Genomic DNA, 20,927 nt, shown 5'->3' on the forward strand with positions numbered 1-20,927 from the left:
GGTGGAGCCAGTGGATTGGATGGTAGGTAGAAAGGCTTCTCTGGAGAGAGAAGGCTTAATAGCAAATAGAAGAGTTAGCCAGGCTGCAGGTGGGTGAGAGAGGAAAGGTCATTTTAGTGCAGAGGGGCCAGTTAATCCTAAGATTGTTAAAGACTAAAGAAAACTTGCTCCAGGAAATTCAGGTAGTTCAGTTGGCTGGGTATAGATTAGGAGGGATCAGAAAATTGGTTTGTTCTGAACAAGGGCTTATTTTATCTAGTTGTTAGAGAACGAGATAGGATTAATTTCTGAAGATTCCTGCCACATCCTGCTATAAGTAAATCTAAAGAGGTTGTCCCCTCTTAGAGTCTTTCAATGACTTCTCATCTATAGGAATTTAAAATTTATAAGATAAAATTTTAAAACTTGATAATCTTGGACTTGTCTCATGTAATCTTCTGCTACACTGGGCTACTTTTAATTCCCCAAACGTACTGTTCTCTATCATACCTTGGTACCTGTACATACGCTGTGGTGTTTGCCTCGGAACTTGTGTTCTCTTTTCATCCTGCGGCTAATTCCTCATCCTTCAAGATTTAGCATATTGGATAGTGTACAAGAATCTATAGTGTTCCTGAACTAAAGTCCTTGCATACAATAAGGTTAAATAAAATATGCAAGATTAATAACCTTTGCTAAGGGATCTGAAAGAAAATGTGAATAAATGGAGAAACATATTGTGATGAAAGTTAGAAAGAGTGAATACAATAAAGATGTTAATTCTCCCCAAATTTAGTACATTTAATATAATCCTAGTCAAAGTTTTTATCTGTCTAAATCACTTCAGTTCAGTCGCTCAGTCGTGTCCAGCTCTTTGTGATCCCATGGACTGCAGCATGCCAAGCCTCCCTGTCCATCACCAACTCCCAGAGTTTACTCAAACTCATGTTCATCAAGTTGGTGATACCATCGACCATCTCATCCTCTGTCATCTTCTCCTGCCTTGAATCTTTCCCAGCATCAGTCTTTTCAAATGAGTCAGTTCTTTGCCTCAAGTGTCCGAAATATTGGAGTTTTAGCTTCAGCATCAGTCCTTCCACTGAATATTCAGGACTGCTTTCCTTTAGGATGGATTGGTTTGATCTCCTTGCTGCCAGAGATCTAACCAGTCCATCCTAAAGGAAATCTGCTAAATATATCTTTACAAATATTTTATGATTTTTTTTTAACTAACTGCTTTTCATGTTCACCTGAAATAATAAACTTTCTAAAAGAGCTTTGGAAATTATGAAGAAAAAAAATTAGATTTTTCCCTTCCAGATGTTAACCAATTGGAAGTGTTTAAAGCCAGTTGAAAGTGTATAAAGGCAATTAAAAGTGCCCTGCCAGATGTTAACCAATTGGAAGTGTGTAAAGCCATTTGTTGGCTGAGGGATGGACACATGATGTAAACCAAGCTGCTCCAGTCTGTATTAGTAAAATTGTACTTCTGAGCATTATTTCCCTGTTACTACATGACTCAAAACTCTGGATCAATATTCAGCCAGTTTGGAGAGTATAATTAGGATGGACTGACATAAGGTTGCAACAATAGATTTCCTTTTAGGGTCCATTTTAATTCAGTGGTTCCCAAAGTATGGTTTGCGGATCAGCATCATTAGTATCACCTGAAGACTTACTAGACCTACAACAGAAAACCCCAGATGGGGCCCAGCAATCTCTTACAGTCACTTGATGCACGTCAAAGTTTATGAAGCATGTTTTTAAAGAAAGAGATTGTCATCCTCCGGTAGAGCTGAAATGCTGGGCTTCTGTGATGCACTGTCATAGTAAGTGGAAGTGATGAGATAAAGCAATTCCACATGTTAGCCTCAATTGAAATTCACATGGCACTCTAAGAGTCGCAGGTGTTGCATTTCAATCCAGCCATTCCTCACATAGGCAACACCAGGGTGAGTAGCAGCTGGAATTTATTTAATTGACCATGGTTAATGAGGCTCCTAAATAACTCAGCTAGAAAGGTCAGCTCGTAAATAAATATTTCCTGCGGTATCATTTGTCAGTTGATGTGAGCTTGTGATTGTCAAGAGATCTAACTGTTGGACCGAATAAAAAATTAGGATGGTACATCTGCTGGGGAGGTGAGAGCAGGGAAAACCTGCACCATCAGTCCATCAGTGATTTTTAAACCATCCTTGGTTTTGTATCCTCTGAGCCACTGATTGCCTCATTAACTCTTTTACTGTAGTGTTCACTGTAGTTAGCTTTCCATACTTTTATCTTCATCAGAGGAAAACTTGAATACTTGACTCTTTCGAACAGCCTTTAATGTACTACTTTTCCCTTTAAAATTAAGACTCAGGTTTAAAATTTTTTCTTAAACACTTCCTTGTGCAAAGAGTGATAGACTAAAATCTTATTTTGATGGATTTTGAAGTATGCTAAAGACAGGTATGCAGATGACACCACCCTTATGGCAGAAAGTGAAGAGGAACTAGCCTCTTGATAAAAGTGAAAGAGGAGAGTGAAAAAGTTGGCTTAAAGCTCAACATTCAGAAAGCGAAGATTATGGCATCTGGTCCCATCACTTCATGGGAAATAGATAAGGAAACTGGAAACAGTGTCAGACTTTATTTTTTTGGGCTCCAAAATCACTGTAGATGGTGATTGCAGCCATGAAATTAAAAGACGCTTATTCCTTGGAAGAAAAGTTATGATCAACCTAGATAGCATATTCAAAAGCAGAGACATTTCTTTGCCAACAAAGGTCCGTCTAGTCAAGGCTATGGTTTTTCCAGTGGTCATGTATGGATGTGAGAGTTGGACTGTGAAGAAAGCTGAGTGCCAAAGAATTGATGCTTTTGAACTGTGGTGTTAGAGAAGACTCTTGAGATCCCTTGGACTGCAAGGAGATCCAACCAGTCCATTCTAAAGGAGATCAGTCCTGGGTGTTCATTGGAAGGACTGATGCTAAAGCTGAAGCTCCAGTACTTTGGCCACCTGATGTGAAGAGTTGACTCATTAGAAAAGACTCTGATGCTGGGAGGGATTGGGGGCGTGAGGAGAAGGGGACTACAGAGGATGAGATAGCTGGATGGCATCACTGACTATGGACATGAGTTTGAGTAGACTCTGCGTGTTGGTGATGGACTGGGAGGCCTGGCATGCTGCGATTCATGGGATCACAAAGAGTCAGACACGACTGAGTGACTAAACTGAACTGAAAGACAGGTCATGTTTTTTTTGCAAGATAATGTGCAGGGAGGGACAAGATTGAGAGGCAAGTGAGGCATTCCTCTTTGGTGCAGATTTTAAGGGGCCCCTAAAACTTAGGAACCAAGATAAATACTGTTTTAATGACCAAAACTGATACCAAAGAGAAAAACCCACGATGAACAAAATATCAAAGTTTTAAAAACAGGATCAAAACAGTGCTGTGTTGAGTCATTTGGGAGCCTGAGGCAAAAGAAAAAGTAATTCTCCTGGTTCTGAAATCATAGGTAAATAAAGCGTAAGACTAGGACCTAGTTCACTGACTTAGTATAAAATTGTATTACCGTGTATTATCTTAATACCCCTTTGTTTTTCTTTTTCTCCCTAGGGACATACTAACATCTCCATCTTGTTGGCAATATGCTGTTCTTCTTAACAGATTCAATTACCCTTTTGAACTGGAAAAGAATTTACATTTGAAGGGCTATCACTCCCTCTTTCAAGGATCTTTACCCTACTATCCTCAATCAATGAAATGTTACCTTAGCAGAACTCCTCACAGAATGCCTTCAGAAAGACACCAAGTTGGAAACCTAAAACAATACTATCTCCTGAATGCTGCCTCCCTTCTCCCAGTACTGGCTCTGGAATTGAGGGATGGGGAGAAGGTTCTGGATCTGTGTGCTGCCCCTGGAGGGAAATCTCTAGCTCTGCTGCAGTGCGCTTATCCAGGTAATGTACTTTTCTCTCCATAACTGACAGCTTTTAAATATCCACGTTGCAGAATACTTTCAGAATATGCAGGGAGAAATGTAAGATTGAATTTTCAGACTTTGAAAGCCTAAAAACCAAGACAGTGTGGAGAAGAGTGGAAGTTTTACTGAGGAAATAGTGTAAATAACTTTTCCCCCCCGGCTACTTAGTCCTTACAGGTAATTGGGAAACTACAACAAAACTACAACATTTTGTGAACACAGATCTATCAGATAATATGAAACCTGATGAGATTTTTAAAGTTTTATTGTTACTATTACACTTCAGAGTCTTGTATTGATGTCCTGGTCATACTTTTATGCAACAAAAACATACACATTTAAACTCATTTTTTGTATTATTGGACCATAAGGTTCTAAGAGAGTTCTGTCCAATAGGAATATAACATGAAGTATATATATAATTTTATGTTTCTGAGCAATCTCATTAATATAAGAAACAAGTAAAGTTAATTTTAATAATACATTATAACCTAACACATTCAAAATATTATTTGAACATGTAATCAAAATAGAAGTTATCAATGAGATATTTGCATTCTCTTTCTTACAGTCTTTGAAATTGGTATGCATTTTACACATAGGGTGCATTTTAATTTGGATTAGTCACATTTCAAGTGCTCACAGCCTCATGTAGCAAGTGGGTATAGTATTGGATGGTGCAATTCTAAAGATTTTTAAAGTTCTTTTGAAATGACTTATCATTGCTATTATTAGTAGTACAAAAAGGATGAAATATATGTAATATACATTTATATATTTGTTAAAAGTAATGCATTCATTGCGAATTCTTTTCTTAATGAGACAGTGCGACTTTTACACTATTACTTCAGATTTCCCTGGGTGAAAATTACTTATGGGTAGATTAGACAGGGTTCAGCCTCAATTCTATCTGGTTTTTGTTTCATAGTTTTGTTTTCATAAGTGCAAATGCTGTTCACAGAGATGAAAAGATGAAATGGTGAGAACTGTGTTATAGTAATCTCACTAATTCTTTAAACTCCTGAATTATAACCCTAATCACATAGATCTCGTTCACTAAGCATTATTTTAATCATCTACTATATAGATACTCTATGTAAACCAATGTAAGAACTATGTAAACCTGTGTAAACACTAGGTCTGTTTTTGATTTTGAAGAAGGCAAAGGATTGGAAACCAATTTTAAGACTGTGTTGCCTAATTAGGAGACTCATTCACTTTCTCAGCCAAAGCACTAGTGTGCTGAACTGCCTTTGGAGTGCTCTGGGGGGTTTCTGTGCCCTGGCACAAATTGCTATAATAAGATTCTGGATGGGTAGGAAGTGTGCTCCTTATTTATAAAGTTGGTGAAGAGCTAGGAGAAGCCTTGACCAGAGGTGTTCTTTTTTAAGAAGCTGATGATCTGAAAACTGATTCCTTTGAAACTATCTAAGCCTGCTGCTGGTGGTGCTGCTAAGTCGCTTCAGTCATGTCTGACTCTGTGCGACCCCATAGACGGCAGCCCACCAGGCTCACCCCGTCCCTGGGATTTTCCAGGCAAGAACACTGGTGTGGGTTGCCATTTCCTTCTCCAATGCATGAAAGTGAAAAGTGAAAGCGAAGTCACTCCGTCTTGTCTGATTCTTAACGACCCCATGGACTGCAGCCTACCAGGCTCCTCGGTCCATGGGATTTTCCAGGCAAGAGTACTGGAGTGGGTTGCCACTGCCTTCTCCAGATTGTCATACTAAGGAATTTGAAATCGTAATAGTAATGAGGAACCACTGCAGACTTCAAAAAGGAGAATGACATGATTTACGTTTCACATCAGATGTGGCTTTACTGTAGGGAGTGAAGTTAGTAGAGGTCATACCTGGAGGTGAGCAGGGCAGTCAGAAGAAGCCAATTGCAGTGATTTAGGTGACAGTTGCCAGGGGTTCAGGTTAGGCTATTAAGAATGCTTATCCCTTAAAAGTTGTTATGTATCCCCAGGGCATGCATATCCTAGTTTGAGAACTGCTAATATTTATCTTCCTTCAAGAGCATTCCTGTTGAAATAGTTTATAAACATTTTTATGAGAACTCTGAATCCAGTTGTACTAGGCATTGGTATAAGTATACTAGTTAAATGTATATTTTAGGTGAAAAAATACTGTGTTTTCAAATTGTGGTTATAACTGTTATTGAAACTTGCTGTATTTTTTTTTTTTTTTGGTAAGAAATCACAACATAAGATTATTTTGTAAGTTTATTTTATTATTTTTACGATTTGAGCTGAAAATGAAATTTTATGGAATCGTGTTATAAGGAGTATTTGTTACTACTTTTACCCTCTATTCTTTGATAGCATGCTTATTTTGTTTCTTACATCAGTCTTGAATATAGAATTTTTAGTATTGTGAAAAATGGAAGAGAAATGCCAAATTTGGGTACCATTTTGAAAAGAGGGCATTTTAATCCTAGATTATCCTCATTAGTAGGCTATAAATATTTAACATGTTTATGGTAAAGAAATTCAGATTAAGAATCCAAAGGCAAATGGATATATTCTAGGAGTTTGAAGTATAGAAGAATCTTCCTCTTCTTACATCAAGGGCAATGAGTTATAGGCAGTAGTCCAAGTAAAGTAGCTTTTCATCTAAGAAGGGCTAATGATAATGGTTTACTAAGAAGTACAGATGTCTTCATGCTGATGCTCAAATCCCAAATTAGGTTAGCTACAGTGCTTGAATCTGGAATGCAGATGCCATGCTAAAAAAAGCTTTTATAAGCAAAACTTTAAATGATGGCTGCACTAAATGTGCATTTATCCTCTGAATTTCTTCAGATCAGTACTGGCCTTTATTCTGGGTCAGGAGGCTCACAGCTATGAATAATTAAAAAGCTCATATTTTAGGATGATTAAAAAAAATTAGTCTACTCTTTTGGTCTAGCTGCTCCTACCTGTTAGCATGGTGAGGGACTGTCCAGTGTTTTTTATTGTTCTGTTTTTGTCAGTGGAGGCTTTGTAATGTCCTGGTGTTCACAGAAAAAGAAAAAAAAAAAAAAACAACCACCTTTGATTCTAAATAGGAAAGCATTAAAAAGTTAAGAATGACCCAGCCTGATAGAGTGGCTTGATCAGCTTTCTTGCTGAGGGTTGACATGAAATTCTCTTTGCTGTCAATAATACCCTTTTTATATCTAGTTAGCTTTTGGTGGTAGAGAACATTAATCAGACTCTTTATTGAATTGCTTTTGCCCTTCTCCCTCTGAGCCTTTTGCACACCCTACAGGTACCATTTTCCCCTTCTTCCTCTTTGCTAATTCTTTTCCATTCTTCAGGTCTTCACTCAGAAATCAGCTTTCCTGGAAAGCCTTCCAAGAACTCCCTGCATTAGATGCATCTTCTTTTTGGAAATAATAACAACAGTGATAAATTTGAGCATGTAGTAGAAAAAAGAAAAAGTAAAGCTGAGATTCCAAATGCTATTCCCGAAAAAGCTCAATGACTTTTTCAAGAATTTGTTAAATTTATCCCCTTTTCTACTTAGATGAGAAAAAAAAAATTTCGGTTTATTTTTGGGAATTTAAGCTTGAAAATTAATTCTTTCTCAATGTAGTGAGTCTGAGTGTGTGTGTGTGTGTGTGTGTGTGTGTGTGTATGCAACTTGGATTGTAATGCCTTATATTGTATATTTTTTTAAAGTTTCACCAATTCTATTTCAAATAAAATCTGTCTAGACCAAACTGTAATATAGCATAAAGCTGTATTTCAACTGAGAGTTACTTTAAAATGCTGAATTGAGGATCTTGACTTAAGCTACAATTTAATGAAAAGCTGCCCTGATTTTCAGTTTTAGCAATTTAAATATCTTTATTATAATGCCATATTTTATATCAAGTGAGCCACATTTGGTGAGCACATACTATGTGTGAGGCATTGCATGGTAGGTGTAGAGCTCTGAAGGACAGAGAGGTAACTAAGACTTCTGTTTCCTGTGATATGACAAACTGTGTGTTTTAGCCAAGTCTCCTGTTGAAAATAACTGAAAAGTATGGGATATAATATTAAAGAAAAGCAAAATCTTTTTAAAGTCTGTCAACGTTCCCCAAATACTCAGTGGCCGAAAGTTAACAGTTTGAGAACCTGGGAGGTAAATTGAGCATTGAAGCTGGGTTTTCACTTGAGAGCACTTTTTTTTCTTTTTTTTTTTTTGCTTCACCTGGAAAACTTACTGCTTCATGAACATGTGTGGATAAAAGAAGCCAGAGCCTGCTCAATTAAACCATCTATTAGGAAATTAACTTGTATAAACCTGAGACTCCAAAATACTTTTCCCTCCAGTAAGGTAAACTAGGAAGAAATTGTCCTCTCCAAAGAACTGAAAGGAAGATTGTTTTCAGTTTTAGTGGTAGGGGAGGAGTGGACATACCCTCTGAAACTTTGTAACCAGAGTTAAGCCAGTGTAGACCATTATAGTGAAGTTGCAGAATTATGAAAATAAAAATCTTAATAGCAGTCAGAGAAGACAGTTTACCTTCAAAGGACAACAGTTGGACTGAGGAATGACCTCTTAGTGTAATAATGGAAGCTGGCATTCAGAGGAATGATGTTTTCAATGTGCTAAGAAAAGATGACTGTCAATCCAGAAATACATACATCAAAATATCCTTGAAGAAAAAAAGTGAATTAGACTTTTCTTTTAGAAAGAGAGTAAGAGTGTAGTTTGTCACCAGCAATTCTGAAGGAAAAGGGAAAGCCATCCTAGGTGGAAAATGGAAGATACAAAAAGAATTGAAGAAAGAAGAAAGTGAGAAATACATGGGGAAAATCTAACAGTCATTGGATATAGAAGACAATGATAATAACATTTTATACAGTTAAAAAATATAAGCGCAAATAAATCCCAATATACAATGCAATAGCATCTTATTTAGGAGGAAATGTTATGAGATTCTTGCATCTTTTAGGAAAAATGGTGTAGATTGACTTATTTTAGGTTTTTCTTTTACATATGCATGTTAAATGCTTTAGGGTTACCACTAAAAGAACAGAAATAGAATATAAGATATTTAAACCAGAAAAAAGAAAAGTGGAATGAAATTTAACTGAACAATGCCATAACTAGCTTGATTATAAACCCTCTTACATTTGTGCTCCCTCCTTGCATGATTTACTTCTTTTTATTTCTCACTCTTGCTTCCCTGGGATTGTACTATTCTGTGATGTAAACTTTTGTCTTAGGCTGTTTTCTAGTGATTTCAGGCTAAGACAAAAGCTTTCAGCTACCTATCCATAAGCTGCATTAGTGAATCCTCCAAAAACTACTCAAAATAAACAATGTAGACTGAATAAAAAAGAATGTTCTACCTGTACAAATGAAGCTTTAAGGTGATTTTCTATTCCTTTCTGAAACCGCTCCCTAAATTGATGCCCTCCTCTGAGTTCAAAATCCTTCAAGCTAGGCTTCAGCACTATGGGAACAGAGAACTAAAGATGTACAAGATGGGTTTTGAAGAGGCAGAGAAATCAGAGATCAAATTGTTGGATCATGGAGAAAGCAAAGTAGTTCCAGAAATAAATCTGTTTCATTGACTATTTCAAAGCCTTTGACTGTGTGAATCACAACAAACTGTAGAAAATTCTTGAAGAGATAGGAGTATCAGACCACATTACCTGTCTTCTGAGAAACCTGTATGCGAGTCAAGAAACAACAGTTAGAGCTGGACATGGAACAGTGGACGGTTCAAAATTGGGAAAGGAGTATGTCAGCACTGTATAGGGTCACCCTTCTTATTTAACTTATACGCAGAATACATGATACAAAGTGCCAGGCTGGAGAAATCGCAAGCTGGAATCAAGATTGCTGGGAGAAATATCAACAACCTTAGATATACAAATGATACGACTCTAATCGCAGAAAATGAACTAAAAAGCCTCTTGATGGAGGTGAAAGAGGAGACTGAAAAAGCTGGCTTGAAACTCAGCATTCAGAAAACTAAGATCATGGCATCCAATCCCACCACTTCATGGCAAATAGAAGGGGGAAAATGGGGGCAGTGACAGATTTTATTTTTTGGGCTCCAAAATCATCGTGAACAATGACTGCAGCCATGAAATGACTCAGTTCTTCGCATCAGGTGGTCAAAGTATTGGAGTTTGAGCTTCAGCATCAGTCCTTCCAATGACTATTCAGGGCTGATTTCCTTTAGGATGGACTGGTTGGATCTCCTTGCAGTCCAAGGGACTCTCAAGAGTCTTCTCCAACACCACAGTTCAAAAGCATATTATTATTAATGACTATTGTGTGAATGCCCTGAAATTGGCAATGGTTGAATAAAAGAGGACACGTTTTTGTCTGTATACTATTCATTAGCCTTTAAGAGTGATTCGCATCTCTGCTGATTGAGTTGGTGGTATTGCCTTTGAAGTATTGACGTGGAGAGTCAGGAGACAGAAAAGTGTGTAAATAAAATTCTGTATATGCAGATAATTATATAAGCATATGTATATCAGTTTGATAATATAGGTTCCTTTTGATGGGTGGTTGGGCAGTTGACAGTGGGGAGATAAAGAGTAAGATGGAAAAAAGACACTACAAAAATATATAATTCCATTTATATTGGTTTTATATGTAGGTGTAGACATAAAGAGATATGGTAGGATTATTTAATGAAAATGTTAAATGATGCTTATCTGAAGGCTGAGTTTTAGGTAATTTTTGGTGTTCTTTATACTTTTGTGCATTTGAAAATATGCTTGTCTTTAATGTTATATGAAATTTATGTTACTATAATAAATATATACAAATATTTATAAATGTATATTTAACTATAGGAAAAACAAAACAATTTTTTATTAGGGAGAGAACAATTTGCTAAATGCCTTCTATTTCTGAGAAGCAGCATAGCATGGTGCTGAAAAGTAGGTAGGCTCTGCAACCAAGGTATCTTGGTTTCCTACTGTGTAAACCTGAGCAAATTACTTAACCTCTCTTTGCCTCAGTTTCCTTATCAGTAAAAGAGAAATGATAATAAAATTATCTACCCGAGGTTTGTGAGGATTAAATATGTTACTACATGTAAAGTCTTAGAACAGTGCCTAGCCCTTAATAGGGACTCAAGATAATAATTACTACTATAAGAAAGTGAAAATTAGTCACTCAGTCATGTCCAACTCTTTATGACTCCATGGCTATAGCCCACCAGGCTCCTCTGTCCATGGAATTCTCCAGACAAGAATACTACTGGAGTGGGTTGCCATTTCCTTCTCCAGGGGCTCTTCCCCACCCAAGGATCAAACCCAGGTTTCACACATTACAGGCAGACTTTACCAACTGAGCCTCCAGGGCAGCCACTACTACTACATGTGTTGTTAATAATCATTATGAACATTTCTTGTTACTACTTTTACAGTTCAATGCTAAAAGAACTCGTGCTAAAAGAACTGGGCTTCCCTGATGGCTCAGATGGTAAAGAATCTGCCTTCAATGCAGGAGGCCTGGGTTCAGTCCCTGGATTGGGAAGATGCCCTGGAAAAGGGAATGGCAACCCACCCACTCCAGTATTCTTGCCTGGAGAATTCAATGGACAGAGGAGGCTGGCAGGCTACAGTCCATGGGGTCTCAGAGTCAGACATGACTGAGCGACTAAGCACATCACACATGCTAGATATGTTACTAAACTATCACAGTTAATCTTTTTTTTTCCCTTCTAGTTTCATTATGAGATACAATCTACATATATATAGTACTGTATAAGTTTAAGGTGTAGCCTTTCATCTTAACAACCACTTTGTAAGGCAGGGGTAGTAAAATTTCTCCTGTATCCTATTAGGGCTTCTGGCAGTGACTGACTTAAGACGGGATGACAGGAGTAAAGCATACATGCATTTTTCTCTTGGCCTTGACTCTCTATCTCTGGTGATAAGAATATTCTTTCCTCTTGGTATAGGGAGGGTGTCTTTCACATAGGAGTTCATCTCTTGCTTTCAGGAAGAAAAAGATAGGTCACAATGCCCTTCCCACATCTGCTGTTATTCAAGTGCTTTTTACTCAAAATAATCAGTATGCCAAAGCAGCATATTTTGGAGTGGAGTGTTCTAAACTCCTTCACTATTATAGTCCCCATTTTACAGATAAGGAAAGTGAGACTCTGTAGGAGAGCTGAGTCAGGTTTCCGGAGTCTCACCATTCTTAATTTGAGCCTATGCCTTTCTTATCATAAAGCCACTTAACACTTTACATGCTTTTTTCCACATGCCACATACCTTCCTTTATTTAAAATCAAGGTGTTCTGACCTGGAAGGAACTTTATATATCATTTACTCTTAAGAGTGTTAGGAGAGAACTGTGTCTAAGGTATTGGTTGTATAATATATCTTTAGGAATCTATAATTTTCTAAAGGTTTTTACCTTCAGAATTAAATTTGAATGAATAATGGTGAGAGCTTCTGAGAGGCTCTGTAGGTATGACTATGGTAAATGTTTTATGTAGTGTTTGTGAGTGTACTTAAGTCTTTAAACACGACAATCATAATGTTTACCTCTCAGCCCTGTTCCTGTATAACTATGATGAACCAATGTATTTCTGAAGTTTATTTGATCAAAAGCGGAAATTTAACAATTCTATTGTGTTCTTTTTCTTTTTTTTTAAACTTTTTACTCCTTTATATTTAGGTTATCTTCATTGTAACGAATACGATAGTCTGAGATTAAGGTGGCTGAGGCAGACGTTAGAATCTTTCATCCCACAGCCTTTGGTAAATGTAATTAAAGTGTCTGAATTGGATGGCAGAGAAATGGGAGATGCCCAGCCTGAAACCTTTGACAAGGTACTTTTATTACATTGTGACAGACTGATAGACTCCCAGTGATACTACTGTTATGTTGCTTTGTTGTGGTTATTTCCCATCTGCTTCCAGACATAGCTGGATACAATTTCTCAGTACCCTGGGAAATTCTGATAAAGTGAACATGGAAGCAGTTTTTATTTGATGGTCAGCATGTTCAAAGGAAGCAGTAACATTGGGATTGGGGATTATCGAATGCTTTTTATTTCCAGGTACCTCAAAGATACTCAGGAAGAGATCAGATATTATCTGAGTCAGTACACAAGCTTGTGCACTGTATTGCTTTAATTCGGTGACATTTCGTATCAGAGTATGACAGTTGAAGAAAAAGACAGCATTTCAGTAAACTGAAATTGAATTATTAGTTCTTAAATATAAATGCTGAGAATTCAGGAATATAGTAACATCTGTTTGAAATGAGTAACTTAAAAAAATGAAATGAGTAACTTTTATAAAAGTTTTTGCTATAGTCAACAAGAATATGAAATGTTGGTAGACATTAGTAGACTTTTAGTCCTCTCATTCCCCTTTTCCACTGAAAAAGACTTAAATGCTGAAAGTCACAGGAAATTCTTTTGTAAGGTATTAGTGAAGAAATGTTGTAAACAACTTACCAAGGTGTATTTTTAGTTTTAAAATACATTTACTTATTTAGTTTCTAATTTTTGCCACAATTTATGTAGCTTCCCTGTATACTTTGTGTCTGAGGATATGTTTTCAGTGCATGTATGCCTTATGTGTCCTCTTTTTCTATAGGTGTTAGTTGATGCTCCATGTTCAAATGATCGAAGTTGGTTGTTCTCTTCTGATTCTCAGAAGGCTGCCTGTAGGATAAGCCAAAGGAGAAATTTGCCTCTTCTACAGATAGAACTCTTAAGGTGAGAGCTATTAATACAAAAGTTTATTTTGGTTTCTAATATAATTTCAGTAGTCATGACAAAACATGACACAGGGCAGTGCCCAAATGGAGAATTTCCCGTGTAGGTGTCAATAATTAATTCTCTGACGTCTGCACCCAGAAGATTCTGTCTCTTCCTTTTGAGTCTCATGTTGTAATGTCACCTCTGCCCTCCCGCTCAATGAAATCCAGTGTTGCTATGCATTGTCTTTTAAAGGACACAAATGATTTTATTGTGATTTAAAGTTGTTCGGTTATCAGGACCATCCAAAGCATAGGGTTCATCACCCTATTCTTTTACCAGGATGTGAATAGCCACTCTGTAGGAGTAGCTTTGGACCAGGATTTCTTTTTTTTTCTTTTTTTCTTTTTTTCAGTAAGGACACATTGTTCTGGGTGAGTAAGAAGTTTTAGTTTGTTGTTAGCACTTATCTCCCATCTAAGACTTTTCCAGAAAGGCATGACCACTGAGAGAGACTTGGGTTCTTCAGAACAGAGCCATTTGGGGACATCTTGCTTTGGTTTCAAAAGAGATTTATATTTATACCCTAATCCTAAGCAATTCCTAGTGTTTAATGGTGAACCAAAATTCTTGGACTATGTTAAATATACCTAAATGATGCTTCATCACTCATCACTTCTTACATGTTGAAGCAGAATGAGTGACAGTTAATATGCCCTGCTGACAACATACATTACTTCCAAATTCTGGTTGATTCACAGCAATGAATATACACCATTTCCTAAGTGTTACAGCCAATACTAATAGTCTTGTTCTTGTACCGGATTATGTCTCAGCTCATTCTGGTCATTCCAGGTGGCACCAACCAGCTGGTCCGTAAAACATTTATCATCTTGCAATTAGACTGTTTATTTGTATTCTTCCAATGTCAGCCCTTCATTTGCTATAACCCTAAGATATTTTGAGAATTCTTTTCCACCTTTCTCTTCTCTTTGGTTGTTAGTTTTGGGATGTTGCATAGATCCAACCATAATAAATCTTTTTTTCTCACCTAAACTTCCTTGATCTGGCTCTTTAGTAAGTTACTCTTGTTATTCCAGACTTTGCTATTGTTATGCCTGACACTGTAACAGGCACCAGGTCTTTTGGTGCCTTATTAGCTTTGTTATCTCTAATTTTTTTTTAACCTTTCAGCAGAGAGGCTGCCTGAGAATATCATTTTTCTTCCTTCTCATAAAAAATCCTTCTTTCACTTCTTTTTCTTTCTGTACCATACCACACTTCCTGTTTTATATTCTGTGTACTGCTTTTCCTTCTGTTTTGTCTCAATTCATTATAATGTAACCTCTATTTCCTTTATTCTTCCAAATCTATGCTTATTAAAGTTACTAAACAACCATTAAATTAATTGTTATTTCTCAATTTTAATTTCATTTGATCTCTTGATAGCATTTTAAAAAATGTGTTTTATTATGCAACTGTTACATGGAAACATTTTCACTGTAAAAATTAAAAAAAAATACAAATAAAGCAAAAGGTCTCCTTGACCAGAGACCCAACAAAATACCAGCTTTCTTCACAAAGTTGACTATTGGACTTTGGTGTATACTCTTCCAACTCTTTCTGTAGTTTTTCTTATATATGCATAGAGAAATATGTTAAAAAATAACTTCTGTTATTATGTATGCATTGTTCTAAAACTGGCTACTTCTTGTATTTAACATTCGTTAAAGTCTTTTTCTCATAAATCTATTTTGTTCTCTTCAAGTTCTGTGACATATTCAACAAGGTTAGTCTATAATATTTGAGTCAATTCTCTGTTTTTGGATATTTACATTCTTTCTTTTTTACTTCTATAAACTATTCTTTGTCTCATTGGATACGCAGGATAACATTTTTATTGATTAAATATCAAGAAATGGAATTAAGAACCAGACATTTTAATAGGTACAGATTATTGAATTGTAAATGACTATACCAGTCTGCATTTTCTTTTGTACTTGACTTTGTTGACTACTTGTTCCTTCTTAAAATATTCCTTTCCCTGATTTTTGTGATCATGTGCTTTACTGGCTTTTTTCCTACTTATTTTCCTAATTGGCTCTTAATCAGGTCATCTCATAAATTTTGGGTTTCCTTGAGCTGCTGATGTTGGCCCTCTTCTCTGTTTATCTGATGGCTTCAGCTGATATAAGATGCCGTCTCCCAAACATGTGTCTTTCTTCTTAGGTCTTTCTTCTTAGCCTCACACCTCTATATCCAATCATCTATCAGAGATCACGCTCCTCAGACACATAGAACTGAATTTGCCTAGAGGAACTCATAATTTCGAATGCTCTCCTATGCCTCTCTGTCAAAATCAACAAAAATCAAATAGAAATCCCATCAACCTGCCTCTTTTCCTCTCCTCTCTATCTCAGTAATAGATCGCTTTGCTGAGATACCATAGCATCATGCATTTGACTAAGTCAGGAATCCATCCCCAAATCCTCTTTCTCTTATACCTAATCAATCACTAAGACATTTCAATTCTACCTGTTACATATTTCTCAAGCCCATTCACTTCTTTCTGTTCTTAATAGCCTAACCTGAACCCCTGGCAACTGTCATCTAAATCATTGCAATTGGCTTCTTTTGACTGCCCTGCTCACCTCCAGGTATGAGCTTTACTACTTCACTCCCTACAGTAAAGCCACATCTGATGTGAAACGTAAATCTGATCATGTCATTCTCCTTTTTGAAGTCTGCAGTGGTTCCTCATTACTATTACGATTTCAAATTCCTTAGTATGATATTCCGGAGAAGGCAGTGGCAACCCACTCCAGTACTCTTGCCTGGAAGATCCCATGGACAGAGGAGCCTGGTAGGCTGCAGTCCATAGGGTCGCTAAAAGTCGGACATGACTGAGCGACTTCACTTTCACTTCTCACTTTTCACTTTCATGTATTGGAGAAGGAAATGGCAACCCACTCCAGTGTTCTTGCCTGGAGAATCCCAGGGACGGGGGAGCCTGGTGGGCTGCCGTCTATGGGGTCACACAGAGTCGGACATGACTGAAGAGACTTAGCAGCAGCAGCATGATATTCAAGGCCTCTTCTTATTTCATTAACCTTACTATCTCAGGACTCTTCTTGCACTGTGTTCCAGCTGAGCAGTTTTTCAAACTCACCTTGCAGGGTCTCATTTCTGAGGCCTGTGAGTTTCCTGTTTCTTGTGTTGGATTACTAACTCATTCTCCTCTTTCTTTTGGCTAACTTTACTGGGTCTTCAGGGATCAGCTCTGAGGGACTGAAGCCTTACCTGATACCCTAGGACTGGCATTGGTATTCCCTTCATGTCTTTACCTTCATTTAAAAGTTCATCGATTGTCAGTTCTTCTGTTTGACATTTGCCTCATACTTGTTTTTTTTTCCCAAGACTGTAAGCCCCATGGGAGGAAGGATTGTCTTGTTTTTATTCCCAGTATGTAGTTTGGTATCTGGCATGTAGAAGAGGGAGTGGGGTCAGTAAATAATTGTTTAAAAGCACTAAATTTTGAGGGCTGAATATTTAGAATTTACACATGTAATTAAATTTATATAAAAATTAATCTGACAAAAATAATCACATAATCATTATTATGTTACGTGGTAATTAGGCATAAATGTAAAGCAATTCACACGATTTATTTTGATTAGTATTAGTTTTACATAACCCAAGCGTGGTTTTAGTTTGTTTAGAGATGTTTAATACATTTCCCTTGACATCATATAATGTTTTGATCATCAGCACAAAGATCATGCATCTTTGTAAACCTTACATCCACACAGCCTTGTTCCACAAAAGCTGAGGCTCTTCTTTACTGTCTGCCCCTCTCTCCCATCGTCTTACTCCCTAAAGGAAATGGCTTCAGGACCACATCAGTTTAGTAACATATTAATAGGCTGCAGAATTGACATAGCAATCGCAGTGAATGTTGGTTTTCATGTAATTATACATGATTGGGAAAGACCATCACATCAGCCCCCTCCCATTCTTTTCCTTGAGCCGCTACTCTGCATTCAGTGCCTCTGATGCTGGTCTGCCTGAGAGGTTTCAGAGCCACTTGAAGCAGTTGAAACTCTGAGCCCCTTGGCTTTGTGATTATGATGCTGAAGGGGAAAGAGCGTAATACCAATGCTGTAGTCACAGATAATGGTTCTTGTTCCCTGACATCTACAAATTTGCAGGTTAAAAAGATAAAGAAAAGAAATGATAATGCCAGCCATAATCTCTCTTTTATTTCCTGCCCTTGCCTCCAAATAATGAAAAATAACTCTAGTAATTTTCTCATCAAAGATAGCTCTTTTACTACTATGTCACGTACAGTGAAATTTCTTTTCTCCCAAGTCTTCCTCATCTAGTTATTGCTTTACCATCTTTTAATAAAAGGCAGTCATTTTATTCCAATAAGGAATAGAAGGTTTAAATGCAAGCACATGCAAGAGAGTGAATACATTGATGTGTATGAGTTTTAGTCAGAGGTATAAAGGATTGATACAGATCCTTATTTGCATTTGCAAAGAACAATTAGAAAGCAAGCAAGCAAACACTGCCTAGCCTGATACTGGAGACAGAAGATGACACTCAAGAGAGAAAAGAAGTGAGAAGGACAGTTAAGCGGCAAATAAGGAAAGCTTCTTGTTTGTACTGTTTTGTCAAAGATTGGATTTGTACGTTTCTGCATTTGTCTGCTGACAGATACGATGCTCAAAAATATTTTATGCCTTCCGTGGTTATTATTCACTTACCAGAAATCATTCATATTTACATTAAATAGGCAACATGTATAATATTCAGAATTTTAGCTTTTGAAAACCCAATACTCTGTTACTGATTATTCTACAGCCAAACATTAATCTTGCACCTATTGTTTATGAATGTGATGCTTCAGTGAAAATCAATATCTTAGTTAAAAGTTTCTTGATGTTAAATTTTTAAAAGGAGTAATATTAGTAGATATGTAGTATTAACTGTTTTTTAGAAATTCTTTTAAAAAATTAATGCATGTATATAATTATACATAATCAAGAAAATAGTAATCTGATTTTTTTTGCATGAAAAGCTTATTGGAAGGCATAGTGATGACAGGAAATCCCAAACCATATTAATTCATTGTACACTTATTGAGGACTCTTCAGTTTATCCATACAGAGGTAGAAAATTTAGAATCTTCTATTAAATTCATACAACATGAATATATAAGATATATACAACTCTCATACGTGTTTCATATCATGAGAATGTGGAATGAAGATATAAGGAATAATTAATTGAGTGGACTGAAGCGACTTAGCAGCAGCAGCAGCAGCAAGCCAGTTCTAGCAGTGAAGTGCCATTTGAAAGTATACATTTATTATCATTTCTCAAAATAATTTCTGAGACTAGTCATTTCAGTAACATACTGTGTATGTGCACACTACATAATAAAATTCTTTTGCCTCATTTTTATTTAACTACATTAAGAAAACAAAATGGGAAAAGATACTGAAAGTGATATAGACATAGTCTTTTTAGAAAGCTCCACGTTTGTGCAAAAGAAGTTTACATAATTTTTAGATGCAAAAGCATGAACTGAAGAGTTTGATTTATAACAAAAATATAAGCGTCTTATTGCAGTAATGTATCATGTCACCCATTTCCTCAGAGGAAATCGATCATGTTTAAGATAGTGACCCCTTCTGGTTTTCTTTTCTCACTACTTGACAAGTAAAATCGGATTTGTGAAGTCATTGAAAAAGGAAGCTTAGATTATTTGATAATGTTTTGCAAATTTGTATAAATCATTCAGATAATAGTCCTTAAAAAGTGTTACTCTTGCAGTAAGAGTTGTGTTTTAAAAGAAACATTAAAAAAATCAATAACATCTCTTCTGTCATGCTCTTGAGCTGAGATGAGGGATACCTTGGACTGTGGAGCATGGTCTTCATCATTCATCAACACAGTGACCAATGATACGTATGTATTAGAAGCATAGTCTTTGGGCATATTGTTCTAACAGAATGGAAGATTGCCAGTGCTGCCTCAGCAGTGTGCATATTTTCTTTTTAAAATTTAACTTAGTTAACTTTGCATACTATCCCTTATATGCTTGGTCATATATTTGGAATCCAGAAAACAAAAGCTATTTTTAATGTTATTGCTACTATTGCTGCTGCTGCTAATTCTCCTTTTCCTTTCCCCTCCTCCTTCTGTTTTTCTCCTCTTTCTTTTTTTTTCTTTAAGTGAGGTGGCAGGAGTCAGAAATTCTGAGATTAAAAATCTGTAACTTGGGCAAAGTACATGTTTCTTTTTCATAAGAGTTTATACATCAAAATATTCAGCATTGACTGAAATTGTAAAGGGTTGAGGAAATATCCATAGCTATACTTTCTAGCCATTGTACTTTCAATCATAAAAATATGTTTCAAGGGCAGATTGACAGTGTAAAAGACAATCTTGAAAATAGGGTTTTTGTCAGCATTTATTAAATACCTACTTTGTGTCAGGAGCTTTGCTAGACATGACGATACTAAAATACATATGAAATGATTCTTGTCTTCAAGATCCTCAGGGAAGTTATCATCAAATATGGTATAAATTTAGTGGTAGCGGGACCAGTTAGGGTGCAGAGGGTACAAAAGGAGGGACACCTAACTTTGCTCAGGTTAAAGATGGGGTGTGGGCATTTTGTAAGGTAACATTTTACAAAATAAGCAACGGATAAATATCAATATTTAAACTGAAGATATTTTTCTAATAATTTTTCCTAATCATGAAAGTAATCAAGCCACGTAAAGCACTTAGAATGTACAAAGAAATATAAAGAAGAAAATAAGCCATCCATTGAAAGAAGCTATTATTAGTTGGATTTACTTCCTTTGATTGCATATAGTACTTACAATAATGGAAATCATAGTGATATATAATGTGATATCTTTATCACTTATTTCATTAGGAATATTTTATTTATTTTAGTAACAGTTTATATTAAGTAGTCTTTGAAAACATACTCTTCAAATGACTACATCATATAAAATCTCTTCATTCATTCAGGTAGTTAAGAGTATCAAAGATAGCTCTTCCTAATGATAGAATCTCATTAATGCAAGAAATAGTTACAAAAACATATCCTAGTGGAGATGAAAACATCAGTTTTTTTTTTAATGATCCAGGCAAGAGTTTGATAATTCTTTGAGGAAGGAGTTAGCAGCTGGCCTGTGATCCATTTCTCTTTTGATCCAGGGAGATACTTCCACAGAAAGAAGAAGGGAGGTGACCCAGTTAAACATGTTGATAACTGACCTCCTT

At 36.4% G+C, this 20,927-nt stretch overlaps 1 protein-coding gene across 1 annotated transcript in view; it reads left to right on the forward strand.

Annotated features, from left to right (window-relative positions):
- Positions 1-20,927, forward strand: part of NSUN3 (NOP2/Sun RNA methyltransferase 3) — a 61,042-nt gene that overhangs the window by 6,024 nt on the left and 34,091 nt on the right. Inside the window, exons 3-5 of the mRNA XM_069579001.1 lie at positions 3,581-3,924; positions 12,587-12,741; positions 13,516-13,637. Coding sequence (XP_069435102.1) covers positions 3,581-3,924; positions 12,587-12,741; positions 13,516-13,637 — 621 coding nt within the window. The remainder of the gene's footprint in view (positions 1-3,580; positions 3,925-12,586; positions 12,742-13,515; positions 13,638-20,927) is intronic.

Source organism: Ovis canadensis, chromosome 1 (assembly GCF_042477335.2).
Source record: "Ovis canadensis isolate MfBH-ARS-UI-01 breed Bighorn chromosome 1, ARS-UI_OviCan_v2, whole genome shotgun sequence".
Lineage (NCBI taxonomy): Eukaryota > Metazoa > Chordata > Mammalia > Artiodactyla > Bovidae > Ovis > Ovis canadensis.